General features: G+C 41.5%; 2 protein-coding genes across 4 annotated transcripts in view; both read right to left on the bottom strand.

Moving 5' to 3' along the window:
- Nucleotides 1–95: 95 nt before the first annotated feature.
- On the bottom strand, nucleotides 96–17550 carry pacsin2 (protein kinase C and casein kinase substrate in neurons 2). 2 transcript variants are annotated; one of them, XM_084038789.1, is made up of 11 exons: nucleotides 17408–17550; nucleotides 10405–10496; nucleotides 10133–10289; nucleotides 9795–10030; nucleotides 8085–8240; nucleotides 7560–7735; nucleotides 7329–7449; nucleotides 5428–5558; nucleotides 3303–3449; nucleotides 2038–2219; nucleotides 96–1946 (listed from the first exon to the last, which is right to left on the bottom strand). In XM_084038789.1, exons 2-11 carry the CDS (start codon nucleotides 10459–10461, stop codon nucleotides 1834–1836), a joined length of 1476 nt encoding a protein of 491 aa, XP_083894915.1. In that variant the 5' UTR covers nucleotides 10462–10496; nucleotides 17408–17550; the 3' UTR covers nucleotides 96–1833. The 2 variants fall into 2 exon arrangements, with proteins under 2 accessions (XP_083894915.1, XP_083894916.1); XM_084038790.1 differs by lacking the exon at nucleotides 3303–3449.
- A 681-nt stretch (nucleotides 17551–18231) lies between these two features.
- The window catches only part of ttll1 (tubulin tyrosine ligase-like family, member 1), an 8664-nt gene continuing 2905 nt past the window's right edge, over nucleotides 18232–23990 (bottom strand). For both annotated transcript variants that reach the window (XM_084038691.1, XM_084038692.1), the window contains exons 8-10: nucleotides 22548–22634; nucleotides 21088–21251; nucleotides 18232–20060 (exon numbers count right to left, since the gene is read on the bottom strand). In XM_084038691.1, coding sequence (XP_083894817.1) covers nucleotides 19931–20060; nucleotides 21088–21251; nucleotides 22548–22634 — 381 coding nt within the window. In that variant the 3' untranslated portion in view covers nucleotides 18232–19930. The remainder of the gene's footprint in view (nucleotides 20061–21087; nucleotides 21252–22547; nucleotides 22635–23990) is intronic.

Here is a 23990-nt window from a genome sequence, read left to right as displayed (position 1 = left end):
CACACACAAAGGGATTAAGGTATTTTAAGATTCAGTAAATATCTTTATATCATAAATGAAAATTAAATATCAGTACTCAAGACAAAGGCAAAATATTTCTTTCCAATAAATTCATTTATTATGTTGTGGGACAACATTTGCAAATCTCACTGTGCAAGTACAGCTGCTGCTGCGTGTTGACGACAGCATGCCCTGAAAAACATGGCAAAACGTCTCCTTTTTTTTCACTATTATTAAAGACGACAAAATCCATCCTCCTCTCGTGCTGCAGTTAAAGGTATCAGCAAGCATTTATGAATAATTTCATCGATACACTGGCCGATTAGTGAATTTCAAGCTTGCACAAGTGAAAAGCAAAATGCAAGCCTACAAAAGACTTGATGATTCATGTATCAAGGTTATGAAATCAGGTATATCCAATCATATCGTAGCTCCTAAAGGAAAACGAATAATTATTCACATATGTGTTGATTATCTCAGTGAGTATGGCCTTCTGTGATGGGAAAATAATCATATTTACAAATATATCAAAATAACAGATTCAAGGGATAATTGCCATAAAACATTCAATTACTATACAAACTGATTTTCAGTTACAGCATTCTAACGAGAGTAGAACAAAAAGCACTTGTGGCATCATAAATTAACAAATCATCAATTTCCAACTACATATCATCTGATTTTGATGCTTAATTCATTTCTAATATTTTTCATCCACGCTATTTACATGCATGTATGCAATGTCATACTGTGGTTTTATTGCTCGAAATTGTAATAGATTTTCCCCCCAAAAAAAGAAAAACACAAACACTAAAATATTCTCCCATAAAACTTGACATTGGACAAGAAGTGAGAGAAATTAAAACCTGTAGAATTCAAGTGAGATAAACATTTATGAAAAAACCTTCAGTGTTGCATGAAAAAAAAAAAAAAAAAAAAGAGTATCACAATCTACAATCAACAGAAAGTAGAGATTTGCGCACAGAGCTTGAGGACTGTTTGTTCGGGGGGTTAATGGGTCAGTGCTCGCAAAAAAAACCCGACATCAGCACAAGTGAACATTCAAAAAGTGAGAAAATACAATCAGTGAATATACATTCAATTGCAATGACTAGAGTGACCAACCCACTGTGAACTAAACGAAGACTACATCAGAATGAGGCTCTACTGATCTTGTGTCACTCCTTATAAAATAAACCACGACCCTGAAAGGAATGACAGAACAATGTAAGCACTAATTTAAAATCAGATCAAACCTATCACAAGAATCTCAAATAAAGGCCTACTGTGTCAAAGGAAAATCAACGGTTAACATGTATGGACTGGATTCTAACAAGAAGAAATGGTAACATAACTAAAATAGATAATTATGTTTATAAAAAGGGTAAACTCCCTTAATGAATCCATAGTGGCTTGCACATTAAGGCTGCATGTAACATCGCAAGACGATTTATCAGTGTCATCCCAGTGTTTTGTTTAAACAATATAGATTCACACATACATTTAATTTTATCTAATATATACTTGAAAGGCTATTATTTTTGTAACAGCATAAATTGGATTCAAAGTAACATATCTTACACTGACAGCAAGTTTTCTCTGCGATCTTCTCTGCCTGGAATCGTCTGGAAACTTAATTTCCATCTGTGTACTGTCAATTTGTGGTAAGTGACAACATCTCAAGTGGTCCTTTAATAATCTCCAACTTCTCTTCTCCGTCCTCCAACACCAGTCCAGTCTTCATCAACGGGGAGAAAAGGGTTAAAAATCGTTTCCAGCCACGCTGTCGATTCCCAACACGTCGTTTTTCTTCTTTCTTCACATTTATTCATTCTACTGGATGTCTTCCACATAGTTAGCAGGATAGAGGCCCGTTTGTCCTTCCTTGAGCCGGCCTTTGCACCAACCCTGATCATCTTCTTCGCCAATTTTGGTGAACTCATCCCCTGGAGGAAGGAAGAGCAAGGATGAAGGGGTGAATATCTGTATTTTAAATAAATGTAGCTCTCTTTGAGTCGTTCCTGCCATGTACTGTACCGGCTTTGAAGGTCAGCTCATCCTGCTCCTGTCCTTCATAGTCGTAGAGGGCTCGGACAGGCACAGATACGACTGGAGAAGCTGGCTCATCTTCGAATGGATTCCCATCACCGTTGGTGGAGAACGGGTTACCACCTGTGTCTTCGTCTGACCAGTCAGGAGTCTTCTCCATACTGCTCGCACTGGATGGATAGACAGAAGAGCCACTTAGAAAACATATTTTCATGTTCACCTCAGGGCCTTACGCATCGACAGGACAATCCAGCATGCCGGGCATAAGCAGGAACCACAGCTCAAAGTTAGAAAAGCAAGAGAAATAAATATAAAACCAAGTTATGTTAAGTCAAACACATAGAAAGCCTAAAGTGCATTTCAAAATCCAGTGACGGGGTTGCGATTCATCCTGAAAACTTGCTCCTTTCAGTTCTCAATAAGTGCAAAAACATGCTTACTTGTGGCATCAACACTACAAAGCAAGCATTCAGGCAGCATGGTAAATGATTCAAAAAGTCTCTCTGATGCCCACGATGCAACACAACAACATGACCACACACCAAAAGACACATGAGAGAAATACAGCAACATGAGACAAAGCAAGACAAATCATTGTTGCGAATGCGTGATTGGGGTTTAACCTGAATGGCCAACAGAGGGAGCCACCTATACACCAAAGAGAACGCGGCTCTGGCAGAGAGTTATACAGAACAATAAACACACCAGCACATACATGAAGGATTTACAGTCAGATTTGATCAGTGTCTACTTTTATTGCAAATTTGATTGCAGTTTACCTGCTTTTCTGTTGATTTTGGGCTACAAAAATGCTGTATAAGGGGTTTGTTTAAAGGTTGATTCACATGAGTATCTTAACTGTTCTTTGATGTATATATTTATTTTGTTGTTATACAGCATATTAATTGTAAGTGTGTGAATATTCAGATCTGACTGTATGATATTTCCCACAGCAGAGACATGCGCCCCCATGTGCACGACATTTAACCTTTTGCAAGACAAGGCACTGTTAAGAGAGCGGGACAGACACACATTGGCTTTGTGTGCCATTCCAGCCACCATGCAGAGCAACACAACAACCTGCCACCTGAGGGAGAAAAGAGGGGTATAAAGAAGGAGATCAAAGTAACCGAGACAAAGAATGGCGCGGAAAAGAGACGCGCGGCGCGAACGGCGATCCACGACACAAAGAAAGAAATGAGAAAAGGGGCGGGGAGGTTGCGGGTGTGCAGTGTTTCCCGCTGTTCACCAACGTTTTTATTTCGTCTTTATTCATGCTGATGTCGTTGACTGTGGTCTGCTGCTCCGTGGCCATCTCTTCCTCGTCCTCCTCCTCATCTTCCTCATCTTCATCAAAGGGGTTTGTGCCCACTGGCGCCGTGTTAGTGGGCACAGTCAGGCTGACGACATGGGACACAGTAAGAGATCGGTTGTTGACATGCACACACAGACATAAAGACACACCTGTGACCCACACGACCTGGAGACATGCTTAAATGTAGCATTTGCATGCTAACAAGTTTGCTGCTTACATTCAAAGGCATCACCTGCAAGGCCGAGGAGCCTAATCAAAGAGTTAGTCGTGGCTTTGTTTCACAAGAGATGACCCAGTTATTATTGTCTTTTTATGGAACAATAAGAGTCCCATAAACAAGGGAGTAAAATTAGTCAACAAACAACTGTGTTTTAGACTAAACCAACAAAGACAGATCGACTTGATTTGAGTGCTTCCTCTAAAAACCCGCAACTGATATTCATCATATTTAATACTAAGCTAAAAAAACATCAATAAGACACTTTCTGAGAGACACATCATCAAACACTTATATGTCAGCTCTGGGTTTGTGAAGAAGTGACACGAGGGCAGTTTACTTCCAACCACTGTCACTTTCATCAGAGGAAGCAACGTTTTTCTCCTCCCCATTTACTGAATTACTGGACCATGAATACCAGTAGCTATCAGACGGCCCTTGAGAGTGTGAAGAGGGGAATTGTGAACGCCTTTGTTTGCACAGTCATGCCATGCTCTCTGTGTTGAGCCTGAGGAGTTATTACACCAAACACTTTCCTGGGAGTCTGGCAAAATGTAACTTTTGGATGGTTTGAATCAACAAACAAACCTGATCTTATAAATATCAATCGCTGTTTTCAAAGAGATGCATTACACTCTTATAAAGTGGATGTTGATATTGTGTTCAATGACGCTTCAAAACAGGCAGAGATGTCATCCCAGTGAGGGCTGGCTTCCTGATAAAAGACTAAACTACCATCAATCAAGATAAGTCGCCAACCTTCATGGTGAAGTCTGTTTTACACCCTCTGTGACTACAAAAAATCACCAAAAATGTTTCAGATTAACCTTTCCAGACCTTGTACATAAACAAAACCTCCCAGTCACGCCCAAAGATGAAGGAAATGACAGGAAAACAATGTGCTGTAAATGCTGGATGGGGGAGAGGCGGGGAAAATTCCCTAAGTTCAAGGGTCAAATGCTTCCCGTGCCTGACATTCCCTTTGTTGACTCCTCTAAATGCTCCTCTAGTGCTCCCATGATTTCTGCAAACACACCACTTCCTACTGATGTCTGGACAAGGGGAGAGTTGCCAAAACAGGACAGGATAATCACGACTAACCTCTCTTAAAATACTGAACAAAAGATAAAGCATACATAAAACTATAATTAGATCATGGTGATGGATGCATGAGAAGTTTTATTATCCTAATCAGATGTTTGCTGTCGTTTCCATGAACCACTGTTATGTCCTTGGTGCTGTTGCCACAACACCAGAGACCCATTTATCTCTTATCTAGCCCTAAAAAGATTACAACTGCCGATCAAACAACACTTTTTGCTTGTACCTCAAACAAGTCTGTGAATTAATTGCTCTTTTTGTGTCATAAAAACATGTTATTTAGCTGAAATTTCTTTTTATATTTCAACAAAGTTTCTCAATCCAGGTACAGGTGTCCAAACACTAACCGGGACATATTTGAACTTCCCAGTACCAATATTCATGCTATGAAACTGTGAGTGATATATTTCCACATTACTTTGGCTTGCTTTCAACTATGTACCAGCCAACACGAGTCTCGTGGGGATGAATGCTTTCCCAGAGAGCCGTGACAAAATGTTTACCGTTGCCACGGAAACGACTGTACACCTTGACGTCACTCCCGGAGCTCCCCTTGCGTAACGCTTTACAAGCATTCCTTAAGAGGAAGACGCCATATGTGGTGCGCTGGATTATCTGATGTTTGGATGAGGAAGACGGAGAGTAAGTGAGTGTGTTTTCACGTGAACAGTACGAACACCTGCTCGGTTTTCTGTGCGTTTGTTAGAGACAGAAAAAGTGAGACAGTGAGAGATCAGATATCTACCTGCTGCTGGTCTTGGCAGGCTGAACGGGCTGGTCTGATCCCGTTTGACTGATGCCCGTCAGTGTGACGCCCTCCGATGGCTTCTTCTTTTCTCGTCTGCTGAGGGTTCGGTTCAGGTCTATGGACCAGTCCTGGTAGACACACACGTGCACACACATAAGTGCCAAAACTGGCAAAATGAATGACTAAACCTCCAAAGTAGTCGAGGATCAAGTAACAGGCATGTGCCCAGCAGTATACACACATGGATTTTTCATGCATGATGAGTGTTTATACAGTAGAGCGTAGGCCTGATAAGATGAGACTCAACCAATTACCGAATCCATCACCTGTTGAAAGAAACACCAAGGATCCCCTCCACCAGAGGCTGACCCGTGAGAGTGGAGCAAAAGAGAGACCATAACAGCATAGAAAATAATCTATCCTTTTATGTAGATATAGTGTGACCCAGGCCGGCCATCTGATTTATCAGGACCCTCAAACCTTTAAAGATCAATGGGCTTCCTGTCTGGCTCTGTGACACTGCTGAAGCAATGCGGCATCATGTGACCTACTGCAGGTTTCACATAACAGAATAATGTGTAGAAGGGCCACTGAGGGGTCAGAGTTCAAATGTTAGAAAGAACAGAGAGTCCAAGCTGTGGTAATGTGAGGTATAGAGTAATTATAGAAATCCCCATGTCCAGGAAAAAGGTATGTAAACATCCTGTAGTTATCAGGTTAAGGGAACAGAGGTGGATATGCTAACATACTTTAGCAGGGACAATGCTGTAGACAGCCATGTGTCGTCTGCATCTACCACATGCATCTTTGCCTCATTAAGGTTCAGTGAAACTTGAGTACAAGATACAAACACAACCACCTCAAACACACACACACACACATAGAAGCAGTAAGGAGTGAGAGGAAAAAAAGGAGCCCCCCGCCCATGGCTGCTGTGAAAAAGAACAGCCCTTCCATGCAGAACTCACTACAATGGACCTTCTCTTAAAGGAGCGTGGATGGGACCAGTCCAAATTCTGTCAGACACGAGGAAAGGGAAGCAGGTGTGGAAAAGGGTTAACGTGGAGAACGGAGTCTAACCCTAAAGCTGTGGAGTACACACTGTAGGCTGCAAAAACATTGGTTTGGTAATGCAGCAACGAACCGTTACTAAGGAAGATAAAGAGCCTGGTAATGATAGAAACGGAAGAAGGTGCCCTTTTAACAGCTATGCTTGCAAGAGCACTCAGAAGAACTATAAATTGTAGCATTGCAAGCGTAATCCGTTTTTCGTTGCCTTCCTGTGCTATTTTTTTTTATTTCACCTCCTGTTGGGAGGGTGACAAAGTACATTATTCTGACTTCTGAGGAAGGATTTTCTTCCAGCCCTGCTGCCAAACAGCATACATCAATGACAAAAATGACACTTGGCTTTTTTTCCCCAGCATGACTTATTAGTCCATTTCCACTGCCCTCTTTCTGGTGGTTCTCACACTTGGGCCTGGGAGAGCACCTCTGGTCTTTAAGTGGGGACACCTCACTAAATAATATAGAAAATGACTATAACTCTGTCTTCAAGTCAGCTACAATAAACATCCTTCTTTATCTGAGTAAATTGAGGACTGAAGATGGAAATTAGCTTCGAGCTAAATCCGGTATATTTACACTAAGTGATGTATTTTCCCCAAGTGTTCATCAATATGCATTATTCTCTCCAAATAAACAAATAAAAATAAATAAATAAATAAAATAAGTGAGGGACTATGACCTAATGTGTGTTTATGGAGCAGTGACATGAAAACGTCCATGGAAAATATTGAGAGACGGTCTGGATGCATTCCATTCCTCCTCTATCAAACATTTAGCCTTCCTCCTCTCCTCCTCTACTCTTTTGTTAGTATAAATCAAGGCTGTGCTACCTCAAACTGGGGCCAGTTCATTGGCATGCCGGGGCCGTGATTGGACCGGAACCATTTCAGGTCGTCTTCAGCATCAGTAGCAGAGACTGTATCTTCCAGCGTGTGGTAGACTGTCTGGAATCTATGGAGCAAAGTTGTACGTTATTTATCAAGGTGAGAAGCATCTGTCCATTATTAAATAGCTGATCAGACCAATTATTAGAAAAGAGCTACCTAAGTCCTGTAGCTGACCTGTGATTGGTTGAGAGATCCAGGTGCTGTTTAACTTCCAGCAGTAGCTCTCTGAAGAAGCAAATCCGTTTGTCTTCAAACTGCTGCCACTGCTCAAACACCTGCTCCATGTTCTCCATATACTGAGGGGTCAACTTGTCGAGTTCCTCCAGGGATTTGTTATAGCGTTCTTTAGTCTGGGAGAATGGGAGGAATAAAGTGACAATCTAATGAATGCATGATGATGTACTTGTGTGTCTACACCTTAATTTTTAATCAAACTATGTTTTTTTTTCTTGAGTGAAAAATAACTAACAAAACCAACACATTTCTGCAGCTTCCAGAGAATAAAATGGGTTTAGCTTTAGTGCTGACAAACTTCTTCAAAGACGGCCCAATTAAGGCCTTTCATTAGTTGGTATAGACTTAACTATGAAGCTAGATGGAACAAAACTTGAGCATGCAATGGGAAGATGAATGCCTTTAGGAACTGTTTTCGAAAAAACACAATCTTGGCACCTCGTGTTTTTCCAAAGGAAGCCCTACCTTCTGCACCTCCTGCTGACACTTCTCCACCTTTTCCTGGAGCTTCTTTTGGGCTTCGGGATTGTTGTTGCTCTCCAATTTGCTGTTGGTCTCCCTGCTGGCTGCCAGCTTCTCTTCTTTACAGGCAGAGTGATAAGACTTCTTCATCGTCTCCATCTGCGGATTCAACCAATAAAATGAAGTGCAGGCAAACGTGGCAGGCTTGTAAGGCAACTTAGAACAAACTAAGGGTTGAGGTTAAGAAAAAGCAGTTTGGTGTTTGACTGGGGGATTTAAACACAAGTTACAACAACCTTTTTGGATTCAATTGTTAAAAAAATCAGTCACTAAAAGTATTGCATTTTTAATCCAAAAAACATATTTTACTAAGATAATCGTTTGGACTTGCATGTGTCTGCCTCTGTCATTTTGGTGAAAGTCTTCTTTGTTAGTAAGGTGTCCGAACATGTTCACTTCTGTGCCTAAAAGCCTGACTAAATGTGTCTCTTTCATAATTTTATGATTACAAATTATTTCCTACGAAGAGAGGCTGGGCAATTGGCTGGTGGAAGTTGCAATGAATGAATAACACTTTATATAAAGTTATGTGAGGGAGGCAACATGGACACACTGGTGTCTGAGAAGTTTGACATGTGATTTTACATGTGTATCGATTGGTTTGTATTGAAACTGCAACAGATATGAATTGAGGAAGCGAACTCATCCATCCTAGTTTTCCCTGAGGAGTGCCTTGGGCTGTGCCTAGTGTAACTTGGGCCGAAGCCAAAGCAGCCATGTGAACAAACAGTGAGGTCATAAGTAGAGGACGGCAGCCTGTCCTCCTCCCTAATTTAATATAGAACATGTCACTCCACTAAAAGCCACAAGGGCTTTTAGGACGGTGAGTCAAATACTGACTCCACGTTAAATTTGTATGTGTCTATTATTGACATACTGCCCACGTCACACATGTCACCTATTCATCACCAGACCAATTAATTAGCCTTATTTCCGCTCTGTCCTCCACCGGCTCGTTCCTGTCTGTCTGGTCAATCAATAAACAACTAGGGCTACAAAACCGTTTTGTTCTGTCCCCGTTCAATGACACAACCAGGATGTCACCACCCCCTGGTGACATCACACACAGGAAACGGGGGCAAGGAGCCTGGAGGTTGCAAAACATTCGGTGGTTTTGAACATACACGTACTTGGACGCGCACGCTCTTACATGCGCGTAAAGAAACAGAAAGGAATGCGTGTGCTGCCGTGTAAACAGGCTGCTAAGTGACAGCAGGAGGAGGAAATACATTGACCTGATTTTGAACTGAGAGGTGCCAGTCTCCCTGTTCACCCTCAGTGTTTCCTTCCTTTCTCCTGACAGCCAAACAACTACGGGTTACAGTTGCTGGCTTGGCACACTGTGGCTAACGTTTGGCAATCATTTCTTATTCAATATCAAGAGTGTGCAACTGTGGTTCTGCTTTGTTGTTGTTAAGTAAGCAGGTAGTCATGGAATAGTTAGCAAGTCAGTAATATCCAATCATGTGAACTGAAGGGTAAAATGCATAGACATGGCTGTAACCAGTGACTTGAAAAATGACTTGCTTGTACCTGCTCACCATTAAAACACAGTTGATGGGAATCACTTTCACATGTGCTACCGTTATACTAGATACACATCATATTATTTTAGTGTCCTGTCCCTTCCTGACATGTTTGAAATCCACACACCTCTTTGAGTTTCTTTGCCCAGGGTTTCTGAGCCTTGCGGAAGCCATCGTCGGCCTCTTTGGTCTCTTTGAAGCCGCCGATCATCTGTTTGTGGTAGGCGTCTCTCTGCCAGTTCTTCAGCTTCTCGTAATCTTCTCCCATCAGCGCTGATTTCACCTCCATGTGGAGCTCGCTCACCTTCTCTGCCTCCGTGCACAGAGCGGACCACGCCCGCTCCAACGTACCATACTGAGGGCCTGAGGGAAGAGTTATTTACCAGTCAGTGTCTGTCTTTTCTCTGCTGGATTCTGGAAAGTAAAACTGCTATATACAACCTCATGTGAGGTTTGAGTTTCTACCTTTTTCTATGAGCTGCCGCCAGCGCTTCCCCCATTCTGTGAGCTGCTGTGCGTACGATTTTTCAATACGTGCTCGCTCATGAAGGCAGGTCATTAGGTCATTACAGAGTCGATTGCCATCGTCCACCCGTTTCACTGATCGTTTGTAGTTACCAACCTGAGAACCAGCGACAGACAAAAGAAAGGAGTTAGACAATGTCAATTCACTATGGAAGGATTATGATGCTGGTGGATTTAGGGGCAGGTAGGGTGAAAGAATTGATGCGTCCCACCTCCCAGAAGCTGTCACTGGAGACGTCGATCATGGAGTCATCGTAGGAGCCCGACATGGCTGCTGCACTAAGTTACACTCAGTGTGCAGGGCCTGAGAAATACACATAAAAACAAAAGCTCGTCAGTGAATAAATGAAATATGAACTCTTTGCTAGGCATATTTAAAAAAAATGCATTTCTATTAACTGCTACAGGGTCCATTAACACACAATTGATGAGATACTTTGTTAAACAAACTATAGTTTAGCTTCATATAGCATAGAATGAGTCAACATGAGAGACGTTTTTAAATATATACAGAAAAGAGGAAGGGAAACCCATCTTTTTAATTGGTCCGTTTGTTAAACACTGTCACACCCTTGCTCTCTCTACGAATCAACAGGTGACAACAATGGGCAAAAATTAGCATTCTGTCACAACATCACACCAGACACTGATGTGAGGCTGAATAACACTGTGACTAAGAAAAGAAATGGCTCGGAAGTGGTGATGCAGACTAATGTGTGTGATCTGGTTTGATAATTTAGGCAGCAGGTGGGTGTTTTCATCCATTTCAATAACCTCACAACCCTCAACACACGACAGACTGAAACCACAGTGGTTGCTGGCAGCACATGCAGTCTCAGCTAAACGATATATGTGTCTGTGTGATTTTGACAGAGAGAAAAAAAACGTCAAGAAGCGCACAGCGGGGAGTTTCCGTTTTCTTCAGACGGGTACCACAGACAGTCCTCTGTTACTCAGCCCTCCCCCTCCTTTCTCCTCCCGGCCATCATTTCAAACCCAACAGTCTCTCTTTATTCCTCCCCTCCATCCTCTTCCTTTCCTCCCTTCTCCATCGGTCTAGCTTCTCCGCCCCCCTACAGCCTGACCGATCCGGTTCAGATCTTCTATCTTGAAACCACATATATTCAGATTGTGGTTATGTACAGCTGTGGCAGGCTGCAGTGGGCGCGTGGCATCAGAACTCGTCTAAAATGCAGCTCAAGTGACCACTCAAGATCCGATTTTATTTTTCAGCTCACATTCAATTGCACCTCTGAGGAAACTGCAGCCATTACTGGGAGGGAAAATATTGGAATACAATAGTGATGCTCATCCGTCATTCTTTTCCACAAATATACTCACTGAATGATTGAGTCATTGCTTGAAGAATGAAGGAATTAATGAATAGATGATTCTTAGTTAGCGTTCCTTCTCACTTTAGGTTTTGGATTGTTGTTGTTGACAAAACAAGTCACTTTAGTCCACAGTTTATTTCACTATTTACTGACCTTTTATAAACAAAAAGGATGATAATATTTGATCGCTGAAGCGTCAAAATAATGAAAAGCACATGGAAACCTTATTCAGAATTAAATTTGTAAAAAGAACAAAAAAATACTAATTCAATAAATATGAAATTAAAATGAATTACTATTTTATGAACATTATGCATTTTTTAGAAACATTTTTGATTAGCACTCATCTTGGTACATCCTTTCAGTGACAAAAACACACAAAGGACTCCTTTTCTCCATCAATTCTTAATTTTTTGCCTCATCTGATAATATAATATATATATATCATATAATATAACGAAATAAACACTCTAATCTAGAGATGTCCACTTGTGATTGGATCACACAAGATGCCTTTCAGTGCCGAGGATGAACACACAAGGCCTTTTTCAGTTGAGCGAGACTTGGTGTGTGAGCGTGTGTGTGTGTGTGTGTGTGTGTATGGTGGCCAATGGTCAGTGGCCCGTGCCCTCCAGGGCAGGAATTGGACAGAGGGTGGTATTGTGGTCACTGCTAGCTGGGGAACAATCCTTCCTTTAACTGTGTTTGTAGTTTACAATCAGGTCAGTCAAACGGCCAAACACAGAAAAACACACATTTTACTTGACCCAATAATTTTATCTTCCTTATACAGCAAAGTAGCTAAATGAGTTCATAACAGTTTATCTCTTGACTGTTATTGTACAGCCTTGAAGACCACAACATCAAACATCTAGGTTATATCACTAAATTATTGTAACGACAGTGTAGCAAAAAAGGAAAAAAATATTATTTTATTATTACATATTTAGAGTCAAAACATAATTAATCGAAACATCGATTTGCAGCAACTTTGATAATTGGTTTTATTTTCAAAATATGCCAAAGCGTCCCTGGCTCGACATCTTCAAATGTGAGCACGGCTGCACAAATAATCAATTTGATTGATTTTCTAATAGCAGGAGGTGCAATATTTGTTGAAGGCGAAATATATGTGAACTGTACATAAAGGGTAAAAGTCCAGAATGTTCTGTTGCTTGAACCCCTGACTGGCTTTAATAACGATACTAATGTAATATGTGGATTGCCAGAAATCCATCACAGTCTAATTCTGCACGAGGTGTGTGCGTAATAGAAAAAGAAAACCCATGAGAGTCTATTTCTCAACATGAAAGATCACGCACTATCGAGCCCAGCCCTCCTGTCATCCCTTTGGCCAATCCCCACCAGATGTCCATATTCTTCATTCTCGAATCACTGCTGCGGCACAACAGGGGCCTGACAAGGGACACATGGAACGAGCCACAAATAACGACTCTAAACATGGCAACACGTCGTCTGACATTAAACCCCCATATGTTCTGGTAGTCCATTTTTAAATCAAGTTGCTCTACTGGAAGAATTTATAATACAACCTCATAGGGACACAAATATCGGAAAGGACTTCCCACCCTCAAAAAATATTAAACCACAAAAGTGTGTTGGCCATTCCTTCACCACAAAAGCTATTTCCCAGCCCTGATGTAATCAACAGCAAACAGGAACAACCGTCTGGACACCCTTGGTTCTGTAGGACATGGAGGACTGTGTTAAACAATTGAACGCAGCTTGACCCATGACTGTAAACAATGCTGTTGACTAAGGCCGGGTCTGAAGTCCACTTAATCTGTCACTCGACAGGAGAACACAAGAGAAATCCATCCCTGTCTGATGCTATGCACAACCGAAAACACATGGGAACAAGGGAGATCTGTAGAGAATGTAAAATTAACTAATTGCCATCTGGCATTGTGTTATTGTCATCTCAAATTTGAAGTAACTAATAAACACAAAAAAACTTTCTTGCCAACAAATGTATGATTTCATCAAGGCTGCAGAAACCTGAAATGGGGTTCTTAGTTTACAGGCTTAGTGATTACATAATCAAAGACAACAATGATATCCACTGAAGTCTGATAAGTAAATGTACCGAGCATGCTGGTATTCGGCTGCTGACGGCGGCCTTAAGAATGAAGTGAACGAACGCATTCCTCAATGCTTCCATGCCTTCAATCCACTCACTTACACATCTCGTATCACAAAGTTGGAGGCACATTTGCACAGACGAGGACGACGTCGCTGTTTCGAAGTACGATTAGGGTTAACAAATATTGTTGGTTTGTGAATGATGATGATTCAGAGCAACAGCTGCACGAGACCAGCTGCAGGCTAAAGGGTGGAGGAGAGGCAGATAGTGAGACAGCAAAAAGCAAATGATGACCGTGTCTGTTATAAAAACATGCTAAAACGTCTTTGCTGTTGGTAATGGACATGAGGCCAGCGACCTTGACAAACACCACGAGGGGAAAATTGTAGATGGATAAAGAAGCCAACCAAATATGCAAAGTGTTTGAAAGATGGCAGGGCAAAGTTGTTACCCACAAACCACCAGCGTACCATCTATTCACCCCGTGTTTATGTTTCCCTGAGTGCTTTGGGGGTCGTCACACAGAGACATGAATGGAGCTGAGGAGCAGGAAACAACAGGATACAGACAGCAGAGATGAGCACACGCATATACACACACACCTGACAGGCACAGGCATACCTGCCCTGAAGCTGTGTGTGTTTTAAGTTAGTGAGTGAAAAATATAGTCAGAGTGCCAGGAAACCAACCTGAGTGGTATTTTGTCACAGACTTCAGATGAATCCCATTTCCTAGCACATTCTGCCCATAAAGATGCGGGAGGTTGTGTTATTCAAACTGTAGTGATTGAGGCGGGTCACTGCAGAACAAATTCTTATCATCAGACTATAGCAAGGACATCAGCACGGTAATGTCACACAATCTCAACATTTCACCTACTAATCAGTAACTGCTGGAGAGGGGAAATGTGTGCACAGTTAGTGGAGTTATCCTGAGGGCTGCGGTCTCACATTCAGTTTCCTGCTAAATATCGAGACCTCTCAGCTTTGTCTGCATGATTGCCAATGTAAGCAAGCGGCAACGCGTATGGGTTCTGTCTAAATGAGAAGGAATTAAAATGAAATACTTATTTAAAAACAGGAGGAACCGACTACTCCCTTTCTATCCAGCTGGTTTCATGGTTCAGGATAGATATCTGCTGACAATTACAGATGAAAAATATTTGTCAATTACTTGATTAGTCGAGCCATAGCAAAATAACTTTGTCACTCAAATGTGATTATTTGCTACATGGCTTTCATCTTATGTCATAGTAGATCATCGTAGCAGCCACAGCCAGTATTGAATAATCTGCAGGCCTTTTATCTTTTAATTGTTTGGTAGGTCAAATGTCATCAAATACTGAAAAATGCCCATAACATTTTCTTTGTTAATTGAAATTAAAAGGAAAAAGGAAAACGCGCTGAATTCACTTAAATCATCAGGTTGATGCTAATCATGGGGACTGAAAGAAGAAAATGCGATAACATAACAGGCAAGTTAAAAAATACTACTATGCCAGTGCCTCAATGGCTTAATCGCATGAAAATTGCTTATCTAAGCAAGGGTGATATTTTTTTTGCTAGTTTCCATTTCCTTCCTTTGTTGCATAAAGCGCCGGCAATATCCCACAGGCAGGGAGTGCAGCTGAGCTGATCTATCCCTTCAATATTGCAGTTTCACAGCAGGACATTGCTAAATCCCGACTGAACTAAGAGAGAACAAAATATAATCATTCCTTTGCTTCTTCCCCTCTTGTTGCACACTCGCACACAAGCTTGAAGGTCATAAGTTTCCATGGCAATCGCCAGGTCGCGACCTTGATTTTCTTTCCCCATCAGTCATTCACCTCTGCCCTCCTTCCTCATGTGAGTCCAACAGCTGTATGGGACTGTTGATCTCACAGGAGTTCCAATGTGGAGCCTCTCGGTTACTCACTCTAGCCTTAGAGAGCTCACTGACAGAGCCATACAATAAAAACGTTGGTCCATCAACACCAGATGAACTGTAGCCTCAACACCACTGACCAGTCCGCCTGCTCAAAAACCCCTCGCACCGTGGTCAGGGACAAACAATGGCGTTTGTTCCACACTTTCAAGCATTTTCCACTGGACACGCCAGCAGCACAGTGAGGAACATAATGGAGGGAAACTCAGTATTACATGACAGGGAAGGGGAGATCCTTACGTCACCGGCGGGCAAATGCACTTTTTCCTGTGGAAGCCCCCTGTTCTGTACGCATAGTCTCATGTGATGCATTTAAAGCTGCAGACGTTTCAGGAAAGTGCCATGAACAAAAGTCATCCACTAACCCTGTGACCTATGATGGTCTCTCTCTATACTGTTAACGATCTTCTCACAAAGACAAAAATCACAGAGGAACTAATCATCTGATTTAGGCATTTGAAGTGTTCTGCTGCTTTACTGTGTTTACATTGATCACAAGGCCTGTGATTAAGGGTTGCAACTAACAGCGATTTTCATTTGCTGACTATTTTTCTCACTCATTTAGTCTATTAAATGCCAGAAAATATCTCATTGCAGCCCAAGGTAACAACTTTAAATGAGGATTATTTGCCATTTTTTATTTAAAAACATTTCTGCGGGACAACAGCTTATATAATATCCCTCTCACTGCTGCACATGTGCCCTTGAAGAATACACCAATAAAAGATCCGTCTAAATGGAGAGCAGTGCCTTCAGCCTAACTTGGTGTACCCAGTCTAAGTTTAGCTCGGTTCAGAGACCAACTACTTCACATGCCCCCCCCCCCAGAAAAAAAGGAACCACACAGCTTTCACTACTGCTTTACCTTGACAACACTACTACCAAACAGACACAACCCACCATTTATATATATAAATATAAAAAAACACCTTGCCCCCACTGGGCATGTCTAAATGCTCCAGCTGCATGACTGCGATGACTGATAACTTCCATTGATTCATGGCAAAATCACGAGTACACTGGCTATTTGTCATACTCAAAACTTAGGCCGGGCTCACAGCTCCCTGCTGAACGTTAGCATTAATAACCTCGTGACCCGGATTTGACTGTAATATATAATATAATATAATATAATATAATATAATATAATATAATATATATAATATATATTACAGCCACCAACGCCCCCACTTTAATGACAACTCTAACACGTCTTTCTGTACTTGGGGGTTTGCAGTACAGAACTTGGCAACAAGCTGGCACTGCGCAATTTAAAACGATGCCTGGGCTGAGCGAGGAGCCTGCAGTAACTTAGCCATCTTTCTCTCTATATAGAATATTTAAATCATGTTGTGAGCACACCGTTCAGAGTGACATGACACGGACCAGGAGCTTATCTTGACTAGCGAAGCGTGCCCCGCCCTTTATCACTCCGGGCAATGAAACCAACGTTAGTCTCTCTGCCCGAGAAAAGTAGACAGCTAGGATAAAACACCGGATCAGCCCGGTTGACAACAACCAAAAAGTCCGACATTGATCAAACTACGACCTAACGGTGCTATCCCCGAAATACCCAAATTACTGCAGCTGTCTGATAGACCCGTCAACGGTGAACGAGTTTCACTTTTATCTGATATCTTACAACACACCCGAAGTCAGTGAATGACTATCATTATCGTAGCTTTTACCAAATTTATATCAGACTTTCACGACCACGGTACCAATCCCCTCCCATCGGGAAGTAACTGAACTTTTAACGTTAGCCCCATAGCTCAAATGTTAGCGAATTAGCCACAGCCCCTTTGGTAAAAAGTTAACTGGTAAACGTTAAACGTCTCGGTTTGAGCTTACCTGGCACAGGTTAAGTCCTCTTGACGGTTTAGGTTCAACCGAACGTGTTAATTCGCTCGGTGGGTGCCCACTTACAAATCTTTTGGCCCGTCTTTCTGCTCAGCAGCGGCACCATCGATCGACCGACTGACAGACCCAGCAGTAGTCAGTTAGCCACAGCGCGGTGTACAGCATCCGGTCGACATTTTCAAAATAAGACGGTATACCTTTACTCCATTACATTTGGGAAATATTGTCCTTTACACCAACATTTATTTTTTAATTAAATTAATTATTAATGCATATTGAGCTTTTCAAAGTGATCACTTTATGAAATATGTATTTATGTAAGGCTGTCAAAGAGTTGTACAGTTGAGTTTATTACATTCGGTCCACCTCAACTGGCTACAACATGCAATTTACATATGAATCAATAGCAATTCTAATCCACAAATAGAATAAGGGTGTGTGTATGAATAACACATATCATAAGGTATTATATTAGGCTTATATTACTTAAATATAACGTTAAATTAATTCCGAACAACTTGAATAGGTTACGTTTGTCCAAGCAGCAGAGGCATCACAGCAAGTGTAAGAATCTTTACTTTTTAAATCACCTTACTTCCGCCCTTGTAGTGCTTTAAGACTGGATAGCTTAATCATGTAAACTCTATGCGCTGAGAGGCGCGGCGGCGGTCTGACGTCACATCCCATGAAAAGTTTTTCTGGTTACTGCTGGTTACTTTATCCCGGTGAAAAAAATATAAACTAATTATATATATATGCCTACAGTATATATGTGAAGTGAGAGAGGACATAAGAACTGTCCACACACAAAAAAATCCACTCTAAAATGAACATTATTTATTCTCAAGGCAGCACCAATATGGATATTATATTGAAAGGTGGACACAAAGTAAAAGAAAACAATACATTTCTCATACAGAGACATATCAAGACAGCAAAAACCTACAAACATAAAAGCTTCATGTCATGTACAACATAAGCAGCACAGTTTAGAACCACACTAAAGAAAAGAAACCCAGCAGCAACCTAGCCTCATGTTGACCCAGTTCCTTATTTGACACAGACCTGAATTCACCTCTCAATAAGTTTGGTGTGGTGGGAGGGTGTCAGACCTTCATCAGCATGAAGGGTGCCATGCAGAGGCTTTACTTTATTACAAGTAACAGCAAGAACATAAAGGTCATTTGGCTTTTGAAGGATTGACCTCTGATTAATCTCAACAGATTAGATTCATCAAAGGCTATAAAGGGTCCCCTTACCAAAATGACAGGAAACAAACAAAGCATAACCAATTCCATCACATCGTATAATAGAGAATTTTCCTCCGGTTTATTATTTCCCACCGAGATTCGACAATTAGATTTTGTAAAGCACCAAAGGGATTTTATTTCAGAGTAGGGCCGGAAAATGTTGTTTCAGCATTGAGAGTTTTATTTAATCACAATCTGGTTGCTTTAAATTCACCTTAATCATTATTTAAATGATACATTCTTTACAAATGGCTCTAAAAGCTAAAGCTTTGTAACTATGTCAGTAGTTACAGGAAATAAACAGCTGGCAGCTAAGAATGCATACATTCCCAACACATTAATATTTAAGATTTTAGATGTGCAGCAGATCTGACAATAACTCAAAATGCAACTTATCTATTTAATATTCAAGCAAAAAGTAAGTAAAAAGTGCAATGGGGTTCAGCACTGAATACAATCAATCTTAATTAACTCCCCCTGCATACCAATAATAAACATATAAAAAAACATTATTAAATTATTTTTGCTTTCTATACACATTTAGTACTGCTAATTATCAGTATTGTATCTTTATACTCTTTTTATTAGTTAGATCCCTCTATCTTGCTTTTTCCAGGTCACTTCTCACAGAGCTCCTTCTTTTTTAGCACCTGCATGGTGGGTCTAGTTTAAGTGTCTGGACTCAGTAAACATGCATAGTTCAGGTTGCTGTGATCATCCTTGTTCACGTTGGATTTCAATCCCATTGATGTTTGTAACACAACTTCCTTTTCATTTGTGGGTTTTCCGTTCTACCATCCACAGTCATCCAAGGAGAGGGATCTTCTTTTTGAATTTCCTCTATCAAGTTATCGTCCGTGTTTCTCCCATTCTGTCATTTAGTATTTTGGGAAGGTTCTCCTGAACGTAATCGGGAGCTTGAGCTCGGGTGGGAACTGTCGTCGCTGCTGCTGTTGAGACATTGACCCCAGCATCAACATAACATCTACATTTTCAGTTAGTCATTCATACAAACAAACGCCAAACGCCAGCCTTTAAACTCTCCACACACGACCACATTGTTGATTTTCCTCCCCTCCAGCGGTAGAGTTGTCGCTCCCTGTGAACTCTCAGTGAAATGTGGAGACAGGGAGCAGTCCTCTGTTGAATAGCTGGGATAAAAACATTTTTTTTTTTTAAATCGGGTTCTTTTTCATCCCCTTGTGCCCCACTGTTAGACCCTGTTATAATGAACTGGAAGTCATTAAGAGTCAGCAACACCACCTCACTTCCAGGTGGCGGCAGCCGGGCGAACGCCGGCACTCCCCTTGGTGCCCTTTGACCCTAGGGACTGACCCGAGCGGCTCCGCAGGTCACGCTCTGCATTCTCACTCTGCGCCTGCTCCTCATCGTACCTGGTGACACGCAGAGGGATTCGGAGCAATAATGCAGGGAAGAAATACGTGTGAGGGAACTCCTCTTGCTCCCTGAACTATGGATTATGTAAACAAGGTGCTTTATTCAAACAATACCCTGCTAAGCACTAAGCCCACATTGCCCTCGCTATTGTGTTTACACAGAATGAAATATTGCTACAGCACTTTGACCGTGGAGTTGGTAGAGCGGAGGGGTGTGGTGGATGTACCAGCCATCATTCAGTTGCTGTTCATCACATATTGCTGTAACATAACAAATAATTTCATGTGAACTTTGTGAATCAGCACCTCTAATTTGAAATGTATTCAAGTCAGAGACCCACACACACTATCCTGACTACTTATCTAGTCCGGTTAATTACTTACAGCATGTTTAAGGGTATCTGTGTACAGCAGGACTGCGGAGTATGAAATGCTTAAAAGCTTCTCCTTCGAGCCGGATTTGAACCAGCGACCTAAGGATCTCTGGTGTAACATCTACAGTCCTCCGCTCTACCAACTGAGCTATCGAAGGGAACCTGCCTGCTGGGTAAAAGGATCTCAACTTGTCTTTTGACAACGTGAATACTGTCATTTATGGGCTGAACTAGACAGCTGTTTAGCCACTCTTAATGCTGAGAGAGCTAAAAGTGTTTGCCTGAGGAAACACTGAACTTAATTGCTGCTATCAATGCTATGAATGACATATATTGGTCGTTTAGGTATTTTCATCATAATAAAACTCTACAGTTTAACATGTCCTTGATTCAGGTGGGATTGTCTAATGTACCATAAGACACAGTTAAAAGCTTCTCCCTTAAGTCACATTTGAACCAGCAAACTAACGATGTCTGATATTTCCACTACCCTCCACTAGTTTTAAAATAGACACTTGCTAGAGCTAAGTAACTGTGGAAGCTACACTTTCACTTTTGACTGATACTTTTAGCAGCTACGTGGCCCTCCTGAACAGTTAGAGGTTGCTTACGTTGTCTGAATGCGACCCATAGATTTAAATGTCACTCACAGGACTTGATAGTTGCCCAGGGCCTCCCGGGGCGGGCTGCGATTCCAGCGGCAGTCTGGGATGTCCCCGTTTGGCGTGACGATGTTGAGGGTGTCGTTGATGAGGTTGTACTTCAGGATGCGGTCGTTGGCTGTGCTGGAGGTCAGCGAGGGAGAGGCATTGACCTGAGAATGACATGGACACAGATATCTGTGTTTACATTTGAAGAGAAGGTAGGACCCATACAGAGATCATCACATTTCTTCCAATCCCCACAAAGAATTTCTTAGTGGACAGGAAATTCTGCTGGTGGGTGTGAAGGAATTTTCTCTATGATTCCCTCAGTGTAAGATTAATACATGTCATTTTATGAATAGGTTCACATTTAATCTTAAGTGTGTGCTTCTCCAGGTGAGGCAAGGTCACAAACAAGACACTAGCGTGTCTCTCAGGGCCGAACACAAAGTTCTTACCTTTAACCTAGACATAATACAGACGCCGTGGCGGCTTCCTCAAGATAACTAAGGCTTTAATGCTTTCCCAGGAGGGACAGGAGGCAGACTTGGGGTTGGCACTGCACTGTTGAGTCTCACATTGGCCATATTTCTGCGTAAGACATCTACCATCTCCAGAGGTCTCCTTGCTTCAACTCATACATATTTCCGTAACAGTGGGGTGCAATAACAGGAGTGCTCATGAACATACATTCAAAGAAGCATGAGTTCCCAGAGATGAAGCAGCAACACAAACAATGAATTCCTTGACGACAGAAAAGAGTTTAGCTTCTAAGCTTCTGTTAGGCCTTGCTTAGAAGAACACTTGCAGGAATAATGAACCAACTTAATATGTGGCACATGTACTTTTCAGTCCCTCGCTGCTTATGCTGCCCAAAATAGATCAGATAGGTGTCTGTTAACAGAAATAGTTCAGATCTAACCTTGAAACCCAGCTGCCAAAATGAGTGCAGTAAAACTTGACAGCCACATGACAAGCACAATATTTACAATGTAAAAAACATTATACAGTGATGACAGAGGCATCCTATTTTAAGTTAAAGATTAGCTCTGTATGATGTGGTGCTACTCAGTGAAAACAGCAATGTGTTTCAGCTGGAATAGTACGCTGAACGGGTTAAAGACACCTGCAGCACCCATTTGAATACAGAAAAGCACACGTCCAAACATAGGCACACACAAAGATCAACCCTCGAGGGCATTTAAAGTTGCTTCACACTCAAGGAAAAGGAACGTGGCGTCACTGTGCAAGCATGTTAAGTGTCTTGGGGCTTGGCAGGAACAAAGATCTCAAAGCCGAGTTTCAATTAGTAACTTGAACGGATGTTGATTCGAGTTGCATGAGAATTTGCATCTGGGCTTGGGAAAATATGCAACAGGATAATTGCAAGAAAATATTTTTATATCGTAGAACAAAATTCTGGGTGTGTATGTGTGCCATATAACTCCTCTTGTGAAATCACTCACCTCAATAAGCCATGGCTTAAGCTTGTCATCGATAATGATGTCATACCCGTAACACTCAAAACAGTGCTTGTCATTGTTCATCACAGGCTGGGAGAGAGAAAAGACAGAAACTGGATTAGGAAGAGGAAGTGACTTACACGTGGGTGATTGTGATATGTTGGGGACGTTTTCATGCAATAGAGAAGGATTGAGCCGGATGAATGTTTGTTATACTGGATGAGACACACGGTAGCTTGTGTGTCGGGGCCAGAGAGGGGAAGTGAGTCAGATCACTTTGAAGAAAAGGGAAATGTGCATTAAGGTGAGTGCTAAAACAAAACCAAAAATCCCACATTGAGGTGTTTTTTCTACAGCTATGCTATCCAGCTGAAATCACTGAATGCTAAAAACGCCCTCCAAACAGGAACAGACTAAAAACACAATGACTGGAGGCTTCAACATGTGTGGGGCAGGGATTTTTGCACCGCATGTGGTTCTAGCACAAGAGATGTGAAAGAAGATTTATAGACATCATTTTCCAAAATAAAAGCCCCAGGAAGTAAATGCATCTTTACAGCGAATAAAACTATTGGCATTATTAAAATGTTTAGTGTTATTTCGACAAATTTAACCCATTCGCACATTTCCAACTATTCTAACTACTTTACCTTCTTCTTACTGAGGCATTGTAACTGGAGACAACAAACACATTATAAAACTGTCTTTAAACAGAACTAATTTTCTCCAATTATTATCCAATAAATATCACAATATACAACAGCAAATATCAACATTACACATTTTTGTTTCATGTTAGGATAAAACAATAACGTCCTGCTGTTCCTTCCACAGCTAGTTATCTAGTTATATCATGGCACAATCTCTACAATGACACAGCGTCCTTGGTTCACATGCTTTAGTACATGTTCCACCACATTTGGTCAAAAGTCATTCCTTCGAGCCGGATTTGAACCAGCGACCTAAGGATTCCTGGTGGTTCCACTACAGTCCTCCGCTCTACCAACTGAGCTATCGAAGGTGACATGTGTGGGCTGTTGACAAGCGCCATCATGTCTGATAACTATACTTCTCACCATTCAAACAATACCCACTTCTTCACCTTCACATCTTTTACACATTATTGGTATCGGTAAAAATGTAATTCTATTCCTTCTACCTCACCTTCTTTGAATTGCCATTTTTGTGTAGTCTATGCTGAATAATATACAGCAATTAGGTTTAACTATATTTAACTGTTAACTGTGGGCTTTAGCTCCAGGTTCTAAAAACCTCCTCCTTCGAGCCGGATTTGAACCAGCGACCTAAGGATGCCTGATATGACCGCTACAGTCCTCCGCTCTACCAACTGAGCTATCGAAGGTGTGAAACCAGTTCAGAGTCTAGACTAACTGTATTCATAGTTGTAATCATATAACATGCCATGAAGTCTTCTTTTCACAAGTA

Source organism: Eutrigla gurnardus (assembly GCF_963514095.1).
Source record: "Eutrigla gurnardus genome assembly, chromosome: 21".
NCBI lineage: Eukaryota > Metazoa > Chordata > Actinopteri > Perciformes > Triglidae > Eutrigla > Eutrigla gurnardus.
The sequence above is the reverse complement of the archived record's forward strand: the minus strand, read 5'-3'. Positions and strand labels throughout refer to the sequence as shown.